The sequence below is a fragment of the Leptonotus elevatus genome, chromosome 2 (assembly GCF_054856555.1).
Source record: "Leptonotus elevatus isolate MCC_2025b chromosome 2, RoL_Lele_1.0, whole genome shotgun sequence".
NCBI classification, from domain to species: domain Eukaryota; kingdom Metazoa; phylum Chordata; class Actinopteri; order Syngnathiformes; family Syngnathidae; genus Leptonotus; species Leptonotus elevatus.
Window position 1 is genome coordinate 17,500,778 of NC_141240.1, and position 15,568 is coordinate 17,516,345.

General features: G+C 41.3%; 1 protein-coding gene across 6 annotated transcripts in view; it reads left to right on the top strand.

The window, feature by feature from the left end:
• The window catches only part of casz1 (castor zinc finger 1), a 212,956-nt gene that overhangs the window by 165,155 nt on the left and 32,233 nt on the right, over nt 1-15,568 (top strand). For all 6 annotated transcript variants that reach the window (XM_086068777.1, XM_086068776.1, XM_086068774.1 and 3 more), the window contains 3 exons: nt 5,311-5,880; nt 12,129-13,026; nt 14,735-14,800. In XM_086068777.1, the coding sequence (XP_085924903.1) occupies nt 5,355-5,880; nt 12,129-13,026; nt 14,735-14,800 (1,490 nt within the window). In that variant the 5' untranslated portion in view covers nt 5,311-5,354. The remainder of the gene's footprint in view (nt 1-5,310; nt 5,881-12,128; nt 13,027-14,734; nt 14,801-15,568) is intronic.

Genomic DNA, 15,568 nt, shown 5'->3' on the forward strand with positions numbered 1-15,568 from the left:
AATCCAGTTGTTAAAAAGAACGGGAACAAAATGTTACAAATTGATAGTGATGGAAGTTTTCCACAGACGCACGCACGCACGCACCCTCGCTCCCACCTCTTGTGTTTTTGGAGCTCTTTCTGCTCAGTCATATTTGTGATCAATGTGTCTACTCCGCTGTTATCTTCTTTCATAAAATGAAACAGAAACATGCTGGCAACCAGGGAGCTCCAAAACGAGCAGATTTACATTCGAGTTGGGGAGCGCCGTCCCAGCACCACCTAAACCGGTTCCTTCAGGAAGAGTCTGAGGCTCAGGTGGGCTGGCTGGGCTCAAAATGCTCTGCCAGCCCTTCTACCTCGACTTGTAATCCACCTGCACCCGCCACCCCCAAATACCAACCTTCTTCCACACCCATTTTTACAGCCTCTAAATCCCCACTCCACTAAACTTCCCCTCTGATGTGCCCACCCCCAAATCTTCATCTATCATCTAGTTGGCAATGGCATTGTTTTTAATCATCAGAACCTCCAAATTATTATCGCTTCTGATGCGGCAATTAAAACTTCAGGTCAGAGGCACAACGAGCGGTGATCAGCAACCGAGCTGAGAAGTTTTAATTAGACGATCAGAACCATTAATGCACAAAAAAAAGGTGTGCGCTGGGAAATTAACGGGAACGTCTTAATCAGGGTTAGCGACTCCGAAGAGGAGTCAAGTGAACAGAGAGCAAAAAACAAATCATTTCCGCACCACTGGGACAAAACTCAATTAAATATGGATGCGGAAAAATGGAAATTTCCCGGCATCAGCTTCGCAGACTCTTCGAAAAGTGTAGCAAAATCTCACACAGGGGTTGACGACCTCGCTTATTGTTATTCTTGTGTAATAAAAATGAGAAAAGGGGCCAGATGCTGGGGTCCGGGCATCGTGGCACATCAGTGGCTTTCCGCTTGACTTCCTTGCTGAGGAGAACAATTTCAAACACTCTGCCTGTGATGGGCGCCGTGATTTGGATAACACACACACACACACACACACACACACACACCTCAAAGACGCAGCCCAGGTTCAAGGAGGTACACACTGATTGATTTATCCACCCAAGGTTCATAAAGTTATAAGCTAAAGCAAATCTCAGTTGCATCATGTAAAATAATCTTCATCTCACAGACCCTGTTTGTATTAATTAAGTTCAGATATTGCTTACTTATTTGCCTCTGCATCGTTCATATTAGACCTCAGCAGGAATATTCAACAAACACACATTTAAATGCTTTTATGGGGTAAATGCTGAGTGCGCATTTGGTGTGTTCATGACACTAAAGTGGGTCTTCATCAACATCTACCACTCTTATTCAGACAATAAAACTCACCGGCCGCACAAACAAAATATAGATTTACTGTCTACACATGGGCTTTTATAGCAGCACTGCACAAGAACATCTACATGTAAATGTTTGCACACAAGGCATAGTTTTTCCACTATAATACTATATATATATATATATATATATATATATATATATATATATATATATATATATATATATATATATATATATATATTAGGGGTGTAAAAATTAGTACATTCATTTAAAGTTCCATTAACGCCACACATTTTTTAGACTCGCGAATAATTACCTCTCCTTACATGGAAAGCCTACACTGGGGGTATTACAGTCACAACGCAACAGACACATCCACGTCAAAATTTAGCATTAATAAATTCAATAATAATGCATATATTTGAGGAGACTGGGGTCAAGTTGTGTTTTACAATTTTAAAAATGTGCAGAATTTCACAAGTTACTTCATGTTAAAGATTAGATAGCTCTTAATATGAAAAGGAAAATGTACTGAGCTGTCGCCAACATCTTACAAATGCAATTAGGCCATCTAGTGGAAGAAAAATGACTTCAACATAAATCAATATCACACACGTTTTTTACAGTACAGTACAGTACATTTTTTAAATTTTAACTCAATTTTATGAATAATTCTGAAATTAGGGCAGCAATAAATAAAATATGCAGCCATATTTCTATTTAACATTTTTCCCCACTTTTATGTTAACAAGAGTATGAAAAATGTTGTAAAAAAATGGTTTGTACATTTAGAACAGATCATTTCTAAAAACTGAAAATGAGCTATTAATCGTGAGTTAATTATTGAAATCATGCGATTAATTACGATTAAATACGATCGCCTGACACCCCTAATATATATATATATATATATAATTGGACCCTGAAGTCACAGAGGTAAAGCCGCGACCCAACTCGTCACAGTCATCATTAAAATTCTTGCATCCTTTACTCGAAAGCTGCCTTGATTACAGTCTGTGCGCGTTCACACGGATAATGCGCTTCCAACAGTGTTATTAGGATTTGAAACGCCACTTGATTGGGCGTGATATCATTCTGGCACACAAACAGAGCGTCTACATCAAAAAAAAGGAAAGAAAGAAACAAGACCTTTGGGGAGTTGTTTGTCGGCTCGGCAGATTGTTGAGCGTCTCTGAAAAGAAGCAGGGCTTGAAAAGAACTTTGTGACTCAACTCGAATAGGAACCAAGCCCATTTCAAGCATTTCAAATAGTTTCCTGTCTTTTTGCTCAGGTTTTGGCCTTATACAGACAAGAAACGGTGCTTGTCCTTTGCTCTGCGCTCTTTCCAGTAAAAATAGTGTCACACTTAACATAAGCAGTTGGAGAAATTAGGTTCAGATGTTGTGTTTGACTTCAACTGCCTTTTTTTTAACACACAACCCGACTGAGCTGTCAGCTCATTGACAATTAGCACACCAGAGTGAAACAAAGTGTAAATACGACCAAACGGCATGACAGCCTTGTTTTTCTTTCTGATATTCATTAATAAGGCAGAACGCTTAGTGGACTCACCGGGAGGTGGAGGAGTCGCTCCCGGGGGGAAAAGTTGTTCTTTCATGATGGTCCCCTTAGATTTGATATCATTGTACGCCATCATGCACACAAACGACTTGGGGTAAACAACTTTAGTGTTACCATAGCAATCTGTAATGTAAGCAAAGGGCAAAAAAGCTGCTGCGGACAGAAACCTCAGCATAAATAATACTGAAGACAGCTTCTATAAACCATCCAAGCTTAACAGCGTCCTCCTTGGGGGCTTTTAAGTAAGTTCTGCTCACGTTCTTTGTTGGTAAAAGAAAATCTCACATAAATAGTCTCTCGTAGAGAGAAACAACTGTGCAGGGGTCATTTTCTATGAGGATCCAGAGATGGCAATGCAAAGGAATAGGTAGTTAAAGCATGAAATACTGAACACGGTAACAAAAAAAAAAGGGAAAAAAGACCTCCACTGCAACACCCAAATGACCTCAATCTTCCTTGGAGTGTACTTGTAAAAAAAAGAAAAGAAAAAAAGTTGGAAATTTATGTCTTCCACTTCCTAATAGTTTTTCCAGCTGATTTTGTTTCTGTTGCACCCCCGCCCTCTGCCCCCGTTCAAAAAAAAAAATTGCTGTCCTCTAAAAGGTTACCCTTTCAGCCCCGCTTGCAATTGTCTAACACTAATTTGTTGGTGTAATGTGCCGTTGCTACTTGCCCCCACCCCCGGCTCTCAAAACGACATCATTCCTGAAGTCATTGTTTCACTGAGGAAGTGTGCAATGTAAATACAGTAACTGAGAAAGCATGTGTGGCGAGCGCCGCTTGCATTGTCCGCTGACGGGGTGATTTGTACACTCCCTCCAATGGTATATCCTCTAATGATTCTTTGCAAAAGAAAATGAAAACAGGACTTTATGTTGCGGCAGCGTGATTTACATAATGCCGGCAATGGCTCACGCGTGATTGTGTTGCGTTTTATGGCCCGGGGAAAATGAAGTGGCTTGCACTTGTTATAGAAAGTCAATTGAGTCTTAAAGATAGAACTTTGCAACCTATGATATCATGCATTCCTCTCCAGTGAAATTGTGCGCATATTATGTTAGGCGAGATGCAGAGTCAACACAAGCAGAATAAATATCCGCTTCAGCCCGGCTGCCGGAACTTTACGTGAAATGAAAAAAACAGATCACAACTTTTAAAAATATCACGAATGCCGCGTTGCTCCTTCGTTATTTACAGCCTCGATAAAAATCTGGCCTTGAGTCAGAGTCTGCAAAATGCCGTGGCAAGGTGAACTTTGGTGGCTCTGGAAATAAAGCGAAAGGTAACAGAGTGCACTTTCTGCCCTAAAAAGGTAGCTCGGGATGTGGAATGCCACAGGCAGCTGTTCCGGCCTCATCAGAGGACATGTTATAAAGATAGCCCCACTTGGGTTGAAATAATGCCACCCGTTCCCGCCCCAAAGCACACTCTATCACACTCTATTGTTCAGAGAGGCCATCCTGGGGGGACTCGGCCCATACCGTACGTGCATTCCGCATGTCAGGCGCGCTTACTTGCTGCATGTTTTTGCATGACGTGCCACTGTCACGTTAGATGTCAAACTTCAAACGTCAGGACCCAGAACAATGTTTTTCGTCATAATCATACAATTCATCAGTTGTGTTCGTAATCATTTGTTTTTATGACTTTATTAATACTCATCTTGGCTATTCAATTCTACACGCTGTCCTTTTAAAATTGCATGAAATAAATGGCAAAATTCTGTTCTTCTTATTTCGCATTTCTCATCCATGATTGTAAAACGGCCACAAGAGTTGAATACCAGTATCAGCTGCCTTGACGAGTATCGATCACTTGAAATAAGGCTAAGAATCAGCTCGATACTGATACCTCGTATTGGTACTCACCTATTCTGAGCTGGTTGCTTTCAATGATTTTTTTTTTTTGACCAAAAAAGGCTTTTCTTTTGGTCACTCCACATCCAAAGTGTTTTAAAACTGTGTCCCGCTCCCCTCTCTCAGTGGAAGGACCGTACCACGGCCTCTTGAGGAAGATAACATTTCAGTGTGTCTATAGCGCTGTCATGTGAAGGATTATGTCGCCCGCTTGTACTGTAGTAGCATAGTGGGTTAAGGGCTGTGTGGGGGGGTGATACATATCTGTCTGTGGTTTCAGCTGCCACTGCTCTTTTCTCCTTGTTTTTTTTCCACCACCCTGAGCTGCCAGTGGAGGTGCCACTTGGAAAGATATGTACAGTATCTGCGTGTCCTCACTCTTGTGCTCTTTTAAGTGCTTTGGGGGTTATTAATAGCGGCAGTTACCATTCAATGTCCGTTGTTTTTCCATTGTGATATTTGAAATCCGATGTTGTTTGCAAGGAACCTCACAGTTCGCCTGCTGAGCGCTCGTCAACCCGTGACACTTAATCGCCTATTTTTTGTTTTCCTTCTCCTCCCTCAGCTGAAAGGAGTTTATGCACTGAAACGACCTCAGGAAAACCCAAGATGGCCGCCAAAAGGAAAGGTGGCCTAAAACTCAATGCTATCTGTGCCAAGCTGAGCCGCCAGGTGGTGTTCGACAGTAACTCGCAAAACGCAGAGGGCGACCAGAGCGTAGCCGAAAACAGCGAGCGCGGCAGTTCCCACTACGATGACAACGAGAGCAACTTCCCCGAGAGCCTGAGCTTGAGTCAGAGCCTGGAGGAGGACCAGAAGAGACGCGAGGCCATTGAAAAGTGGGTGAACGGCGAGTACGGCGACGAGCCGCTGGCGCCCGAGGGCGGCGACGACCAGGAGCACGAGCTCCAGGACGCCGACGATGAAGACGCCCCTCCCGAAGGCGTCTACATGGTCCAGCCAAAAGGCTGCAGCGACGAGGAGGACAACAACGGCGAGGAGGCGGAGCCCTTGGCCGGCTCGCAGGATGGCAGTTACCACAACGACAAAGATGCTGACGACAGGCCTTCCAAGCACGACGCCTACATGCCGCCGCGCGAGGCCCCGAGCCGCCAAGCACCTTTCTCCTCTCCAGGTACATTTGAGCTGATCAACCTCACTTTGCCCTTTAAAACATTCCACTTTAGAGTATTAGGGGGCAAAGGCTCAAACTGTGCATGTGTGTAAGAGAGAGCGACATTGCCACATGCACATAAGCTTAAGTGTGCCCATTATTGGAGAGAGACACTCTAGAGTTGCATTATGAATAGTCGATGACATTATTACCCTAAAGACGGATTCAACTGGCGTGCTGGAGGGCGAACATAGGAACTTGTCAGTGTGTGCTAAACTGTATGAAGAACTTCATAAATGGAGTAGGCTTACAACGGCAGGCAGTTGTAGCAGCTGTGCGTGGTCAAGAGCACATGGCGGGGCCGGGCTAAGCTTCATATTACACTCAGGATTACATATTGAGTCTTTGATTGTCCCTAAGCTCACTAAAGTTAGCCACTGCTGCACCATCAGCTTCTCTTCGCTCTGCAAGCATTATTATCTACTGAGGGATCGTCAATAAAATCTTGGCCTTCCCTTTAAATTACTCAAAACGAAGATACTTGGAAGAAATGTTGTACTTGATCTGTTCCAAGGGTCAAATGTTTTTGTACAGGTTCTACTTGAACAGACTTTTTCACAAAACAGGAATAGGTTTAGCACTCAGTAAATGTAACGTTTCATTCAATTGTGTAATAAAGGGCTAATCCGTTTGAGCGGGGATTGGAGTTTAAAAAACGGGGGAAAAAAACCCATTTAAACGAGAGGTGGCAAAATTAATCGAATAATCAACAACTATAATCCTCAGACTTCAGCCTCTTCTTGGAATTCTTGCAGTCCTTCATCAGACTAATTACAATGGTCAACACACATTTTGTTGTCTTTTAGAATACAGCAATGTGATATCCCCGAATCTGACTGTGACATTGATTTTTCCCAATTGGCTCTACTTTTTGAGATATTCTATATTTTTGTTTTTAAAAAAGTGCTAAAAATACACAAATTTTGATGCAGGTGCAGACGACAAACGACATGCGCTGAATCATATTCGTCGTTTGTTGACAGGGAAGGCGATTGTGCACGCCAGCCGGCGACATGGGGCAATTGGTAATATTATTGGTAATTACCAGGCAAGCGAAAATTCTGAAAAAAAAACACATGCAAAAAAGGAGGATGTTAAAGCACAAACACTACCTTTAGTAATGGTTGAAGTGCATTTTTTAAATTGTAAAAGAACAATAATTATCAATTGTTTAATTGTCAAAAAAAATCCATATCTCAAAAACTATAGCCAATTTAAAGGAACAGATGTAATTTTTGGGACTTAGCAGCCCAATATTATCCAGAGCCATTAAAATTGCTTTTTCACTTGAAAAAAAGAAAAAGAAATGTTGGCTATTGTTCTCTTTTGTGTTTAATGAAAGTAAGACATTTGTAAACATCTGTTTTTACTTTGGAAAACAATGACCGAGCCAGTAATGGAATCCGTTTCACAAAAGTTGTTGAGTAATAACACACAACCCTCGCGTGTTTGCTTAACTGTTGTTTAGTTGTTGTTGTTTTTTGTTATCACTAAACAATACTTAATAAAAAACAACAATTGGTTTATAAATAATAATGGGAGAATATGATTTTGTAATACAGCAATCTTTAATGCCAAATAATTGTTGGAATAAGCAATACAATAATTGATTTTTTTTTTTTTACTAATGATAGCCCTAATAAAACATAAATTATCTCTTAAAAATGTACGCTAAAAAGTAACATTGCAGAATTGAAAACTAAATTCAAGATAAAATGCTAATGACAGAAATGTCTACATTAAAAAAAAAACACGCTTCTCAGGGGAAAACAAGCTTGCGTGGTTTTCATTTTTATGTTCTTGTTTGTCAATATTACTAAATATGTCTAAATGAGCACATAGCCCTTACCTCCACGATTGTGGTATTAATGTAACACTTCATTTTGTTTCCATCAGAGTTCCTCTTTGGTGATTGTAAGTAGGTCATCTATACTTCTGTGTTTCAGCTCATCACACAATAAAAAAAAAAAAAAAAAAAAAATCTCTCACTTTCTCTCCATCTCCACTTTTGTTCAAAGGCTGATGCGCAGTGCACATAATTATGCATATAAACATAGTGGCTTAATTATCTCTCACAACATCAGTGACAATGTAATTAACAAACATTGCAAGATCAATGAGAGAAACTGTGACCTTCAAAACATTTAACTCCTCACGCTGAGGCATCGTGGATTTCCTATCAGCACAGAAGCCCTCAATACTTTTCAAGATAATTTAGATGTCGAATGGGAGTCCCCGTCCGTCCGTACACGCCAGTCAACAGGAAATAAAAAATGTGCCAAATAAGTGTGTGTGTTTGTGTGTGTGGGGACCAAATAAGTTTGAGCAGGACTCCCATTTGCAATTTTAGGTCGGCTGTAAAAAGTGTCTACATATTTTAGTCTATTTCGGAGGCCTTTCTAAGTACTGCCTGATGATTAAGAGCAGGCATAATGTATGTTGCAATTTAAAAATCCCAAAATTGAAAAGCAATAGCAGTTGGATTTAATTGACAAAAGAAGTGTGTTTAGTTATTTTGGATATGTGAAATGGTCTAAAACAGAAAATAGAAAACAGATTCAGGATCCCTGCTGTAGTTTTGAATGAATGTTGATGACATCAGGGGTGTCTAAATTAAGGCCTGGTAGTCATCCATTTTTAAGTGGTCCGTGGCATATACTAAAACTGATATTTTGCACACCACACAATGCACGTTCAAAAAAAAGGGTGGAAGTGGGCAGTGTGAGTAGGTGTCATATATATGGGTGGGGGTGGGGTGTTGCAACACCCACATCCCATGGGTGGAGGGGGGTTTGTGGAGAGTACCAATAGCTACTACTGGTAAATGGATTTGATACTTTATGCCGTAGAACTTTTCTAGATGTGCAAGGATTGAAATAAAGTATTTATCATTAAAACAGGAATACTTTCACTTCACAACACTGTAGTGAATAAAGGTAATACATTTTTTTAAACAAACATGGTTGACTCCACTCTCTGCCCCATGTCAAAGTTTTTTGTTTTTTTTGATAAATGGCAATAATGATTGTCAAGTAACTGTTTTTAAAATGGTCTTCTTATTACAGATTGCTCTTGTTTTGGTTCTGACTGTAGAGATGGGATTCGGCTGTTATTCACCAGCAGTGGATATAATATGGTTGTTTATAACGACAGCTGCAAACCACCTCAAAATCTTGAAAAATCCTTAATCACTTTTAACAGAACATTGTAACACAAAACCATTTTTCAAAATAGCTATCATTTCACAGACATTTTCCAATTTTTTTATTTTTTTTATTACTTATAATACTGTACAGTATATCCTTATCCTTCTATGGCAGCAACGCATAGTGTCAGGCTGAACTATTAAATTCCCCTTCCTTTAGGTGCCAAAAGCAAAAAAAAATCATCCATCCATTCTCCAAACCGCTTAGCTCTACAGTTATTGCTTGAGATGCTACACAAAGTCAGATGTTCAATAAGCCAAAGCTGATAAATATATGTGATAAAAACAAATAAATAGATAAATAAATAAATGAATAAATCATCCTCGTTATAACACACTGCTTGTGCACGCACTCCACACAACTCTGTACAACATTGTTAGCACTGTTGCTAGCAAAAAGTGTCCTAGCTGGTCCACCAATTTTACGGCTCGCTAATGTGGTTGATCTGTAGTCACCATAACAATGACAAAAATGCTACTCTCAGTATTACAAGCTGATGCTGCATCCCCCCCCCCCCCAAAAGTTGCATAATGCTTTTATAGATACTTAACATTTAATGCAACAATGTAAAAAAAAAAAGTCCATATCTGTTTTAAACAAGTGGTTTACATTGTGCAGGTATGATTCCAAAGTGACAAGCCTGCTAATGTTCCGACCCTAGATTAGTCCATATATAGCCACTAGCGTGCACCTTTATCATCAGCGACACCTCTGCCTCTCGTCCCGTTTGCAGACCAGCTATGCCACACTGATGCCCATATTTGGCTTGCCTAAAGGAGATATAATGCCCATCTGTTATCATATTTGCGAGGGAAAATGTGGCCTAATTGTCTCCAATATAGACAAGGCAGGTCTGTGTCTTGTTGCGTTTTCAAGTGTAAAAGATGGGAAGATTTTACAGTGACACCAAAGAGAACATTCAGCTGGTAAAAGAAAACTAATGACTGAAGATTTGTATGTTGTTCACATTAGAAGGGATCAATAGAACCTTAACTGTCAGTAGGAAACAGCCTGATAGGGCTTGAGTGGGAAAAGTCATTTGCGCTGTGTTAAAAAAAAAAGAAGGTTATCTCCTGTGTGTGGCAGCCCTAATCCTTGCAAGCTAACATCATTTGCCTTTCACTGATAGCATGGTCACATGGCTCCCTCTCTAAATACACTCCTTGCTCTTTTTTTGTCTTTCACAGGCTGACGTTAATACCGTAAGTCAATAAAATACTTGTAAAAAGCATGTTGGCCCCACCACAAATGACATATATATAGGTTTTATACAATACTCGCTCTGACGTAAAAAGAAGACATTATTCAATGTCAATAGAGATTAATCATAACAGGGTCAATGTTTAGTTAAGTGATTATCATATATGTTTAATTTTCAAATTGGCAATTTGGCGATAGGCTTTCCATCCAAAGAAGGTGATTGAAACTTTTTCATTATATCTCAAGTAGTCCAACGGAGTGCCATGTTGTGCCGCATAACCGGGTGGTATGGGTTGGTCTATCCTAACTTTAGAGTTATATGATCCTCTGCGTCCTGAAACGACCTGAAAAAATACAGCAGCACTAAAGTCCATTCAAACAGAGTTAGTCACACCTGTTGCGAAGGTTTAGTATGTGTATTGAAGCACATTTAAATGCTGTCAGCCTGTTACCCGTGCAAAAATAAAATAAAAAAGGGTGATGGCCTACATGAGGCAACTCCAGTTTCAGTTTATGTGAAAACATTTGATCAAATTATCTATAGCCGGCTCATTCATTCATCCATTCCTCTTAAATGTTTCATGGCCTTTTCGATCCACCGGATACTCTTTCACACTGATCCACCACGCAGAAGAGCGACCCCAAAGCAGTGGGTGGAAATTTGGGGATTATTTTACATGCTGCTCAGGAGATGTGAAAAGCAGAGCACAGCAACTCATTTAGCAATAACTGAGAAATTGGAGACAGGAGCTGAAATATTTGTGTATTAATTACACGAGTGGTAGGCGGTATTACCTCTGACCAGCTTAAGTGCGCTCTGCGGCTAAAAAAGCAATAAAGCACTTTTTCAATGCGTAATGGGTAGACATGAAAACTTTGTAGCAAAACATTTTACAAAAAGTTCAGCACTATTGTATGTAGGCTGTATGTAGAGATAAAAACTGAAGTTTAGTTGTTTTTGTTGTTGTTGTTGTTGTTGTTTTTGGGGGGGGTAATCAATCAGCCGTCTTATACGTGAGTACACACAAGACTATGAACATTTGTCACATTGTATAGATGGTATGAGAAACATCAAATATACAAGTGAATGTTAGTTTAAAAACTATATGGTAATTAAAAATCCAATATATTAACAAATCTGACTTTGACAAAAAAAAAAGTTTTTTATATGCTGTTGGCTGCTAAAAATTGGACGGTGGACCACAAAAGTCCCCTGAGCCGTAGTTTGGACACCACTGCCCTGGAATATGTAGTTTTTGTCCCATAGCTGATCATGAACTTGTTCTTTTTTAGACAACACACTTATGAGGGACTTTTTGGGCGGAAAGAAAGAAAGAACACAATAATTTTTCACCTAACGCATTTGTGTTTTTAGTTTGCCGTGAATTGATTTAGATGCCATCAGAAGACAATAAGCCGGTTTAAAAAAATCTCCAAGGTTTGTGTTGATTGTTTGCTTCATCAAGTCAACCTGCAAATTCTGCAAGAGCGTAACGTGAAACCAAAACAGGAAAAGTGCTACCTCAGACTGCTTGTTGACTGTTTGTCAAATGCAAACAAAAAAACAAAACAAAAATATGTTGTAACGCCGTTGTGTAAACTTTGTCAGGTCGGAAATAATAAGTATCCAGTATTTTAGTTCATCAAATCATATTTTTGTATGTATCTTATATGTACTTTTCAGTTCTGGATAATAATCTTCTAAAACACTGATTCAGTGTTGTAAAATGCTGGACTGATGGGAGATTGAGGAAGCGGTTGTAAAAGTTTTACATGTCAAATATGATCTTCTTACTGTTTCAGGAGAAGCATCTGCCCTTCGAGACTATGCAGCCAACACAATGACCGAGTTTTTGGGAATGTTTGGCTATGATGACCATCATATGCGAGATGATCTTAGCAGAAAGCTCAGCTTTGAGAAGCCCAAGGCCACTACCTCAGACCCCTCAACCCTCAGCAGCGAAGAGGCCTCTCGGCGAGCCCGCTTTTCCAAGTATGAAGAGTACATCCGAAAGTTGAAAGCTGGTGAGACCCTACCTTGGCCCATGCATGCTTCCCCACCCAAACCAGATGACCTCAATTCAAAACTGTCCCAAGACAAAAGTCCAACCATGCTCCAGACCTCGGGTGGCCTCCCAGCAGCCGACGCTCAGATCTACCCCACGAGCTTGGATCACAAGCAGCAAGGGGCAGCTCCATTGGCTACCGCACAGCCATCTAATCCTTCTCACTTGCAGAACATGGCCTCCCGGGCATCCAAATATGACTTCTTCATTCAGAAACTTAAAATGGGTGAGAGTATCCAGCCCAATGGTAATGCTTTTAAACGACCCTCCAAATATGACCTGGAGAACGTCAAGTTCCTGAACCTTTTTAAGCCGGGTGACGGTAACCCTGACATGGGCGGGGCCATTGCCTTTAAGACTGGTCGAGGTGGTCGCCCTTCCAAGTATGACATCAGAACAATCCAGAAGCTTATGCCAGGAAATCCCGAAGGCTCGCTGATGCCCAACATCCTTGCAACCACACCGGGTAACACTGGAGCGCCCGGTGTCCCCACCACTGGAGCGGCTGGGGCCAGCATCGCACCAGGTCTCACCGTGGACCAGACGGGCCATATAAGCTTCACCACATCTGACTACCTGAAGTCCAGCTTTTCCAAAACTGACTCCATCACCACTGGCACTGTGTCCTCTGTTAAGTAAGTCTGTTCATATATTCCTTTTTACTGAAGTGTGTCTTACTTCCATACCCTTTACAAGTTCATGAGATGGTGAGAAATTATGCCAGCTGACTTGCAATATACAGGGAGTCCTCGAGTTACGTTGGACGCGACCTACGTAGTTTCGACTTTACGGCACCCATGCCTCGTCCGTAGAACCTTCTTTTTCGTTAATTTCCCGCAGTAATTACACCATTTTAAAGTTATTTAAAGTTGTCTTGTTGTTACCTCCATCAACGGACGTCCATCAAGCTGGTCGGCTCGCCATCAAGCGTGTCACATTTCCGTGTTTAAGTTTGAATTAGCTTTCCTCTGCCGTCCATCAGCAATGAATGTGGAAGCACAAACTATTGGTTAAGGCTCTTCCAGGTTGTGCAAATATGTTTTTTTTAAATTACTCTACAAAGTATTTTGATGTAAATATCGACTTAAGTGGGGAAATCCGACAAGTCGAAATTTGAGTTACATCGCCAGCGTAGGAACGGAACTCTGCCGTAACGTGAGGACTCCCTGTAGTGGATGGACAAATCCGGGTTCGCATATTCGTTGGAAGCTCAGTTACAATTATTACTTCTCAAAGGAGAAGCTTGGCGCTCCTGTGAGCTCACACACACGTAACTGCTACAGCAAGTCAGTTTGTCCAACGTAAAGGTAATTGCTACCTCGGCTGAAGCCAACAGCGCTGTAGTGTGAAATAGTGCATGGAGCCCAATAGGACGGCGACATGATGAGTTGCGAAGGCACATGAAGTGTTTACTCGCTGTAGAGGCCCCTTGGAGACTGATTTAGCACAGTCATTGCAAAGTGACTGACTTGGTTCATTTAGGCTCGGGTGTAACAACCCTCCCTTTAATTACTTTGGAGTCACGGCTAACCTACTGGCGAGTCACAGGGGCACATGCAACGCTGTCTGAGGAGCACACTTTAAAGCAAGCGAACGAGAGGTAGGCTTGTGTGCCCTACCGGTACCAAACCACTGTTTGATTAGTTTTAATCTTGTTTCTGGTTAGCTGGGAGCTATCAAAGGCAGCGTTCAAGAGCCCTCAGGCGCGTCTCCCTCAGGGTCTGGCCTTGGTTGGATCGTGGCTCACAGGAGCTACAAGCTTGGCTAACTGACCCGTTTAGTGCGAGACATGGTCTGGCAGGACGTCCTCCCCTCTGGGCCAGATTAACCCCAGGTCATTCCCCATGTGGAGCTTCACATGGAACTAAATGCCGCTGCTGAGGGGGACCAAAGCTGCATTATTGCTGTCATCCTACAGATAGTACTGCTACCTTACAAAGGGAATCTTATCTGCGGTGGGAAAAAAAAGACTATCCATTTAAATCCTTTCAAAGTTGAATCCGTTGGATATCTGTATAGTCCCATAAAGAGGATAGAATTTTCTTCCACCAGCGCATTATCCAATTTTGCATATAAGCACTCACCAAAACACCCCCATAAAAGATTAATGTCCTTTTTGCTCATGCATTTCTCCTTCCATTGGCTGAAAGGCCATGCATCAAATGTGTGCTCCTTCCATCTCTGATTCATATGGCACAGGAAAATGCTGCTCTGCCGCGAGAAAATGTGAATTGATAGTCAAAAGTTTCCGCAAGTAAATATTGTGTCACTTTGTGTTTATTAACAACAGGCAGCCCAAAGCTGCCATTAATCCTGTCCCTTTTGTGTTTCCTGCGGCATTAGGAATGGCCTGCCACCAGATAAACCTGCCAACGAGGACGTCAACCTCTACCAGAAATACATCGCCAGGTATGCAAATCCTTCCACGGGCCATGCTAAGCACCGATGAAACAATGCATCCAAACAGAGACAAAGCATTTCCCCTTCCGCTGATGGTGTTTTATTCAGTGGTGTAACTAGATTCTGCTATGAAGATGCTCCGCGTGCAGTGAATTGATTAAGAAAGGCTTCAATTTATGTGGCGAGCGGGATGAAAGGTAATGAAAAAGAAATGGGTTGATTGTGCCTGTGACTGTAAATGTTTGAATACATTCCCGCAGTGCGTATACTGTGTATACAGTATGTGCTAAAACCCAGCTTTCATTTGACATAGGAGAAAAGCTCATTATTGGCCAGTTCCACTTAATTTTTAAGATGCATTAAAACAACTTAGTTCAGTGGTTTCTTTACCTGGGTTCGATTGTGGTTCGATGAGTCTCAGTCTCAGGGGTTCCGCGGAGGTCAAGACACACACACACGTTTCAAGTGATTTGTGATCATCATTGTCTGCAGATGATCACACAAAATTGCTTGGCCTATCTGTGCTGCAGGGAATTTGGTGCGCTCAGTAGTCGACTTGTGGCTGCATAATTCCTTCTAGATTCAAATTCAAGATGTATTGTCATTGTCACAGAAAACAACTAAATCAATTTTATTAATTAAATTTGGAGCATCAACAATGCAAGATGTAAAATGTCCACAAGTGCATAAGCCACACCTTTATTATTGTAATCCCTTCATACAATGTTGAGCAAAAAAACAAAGTGGTTGAATGTATAACGGGTCGTACGGTGTTCC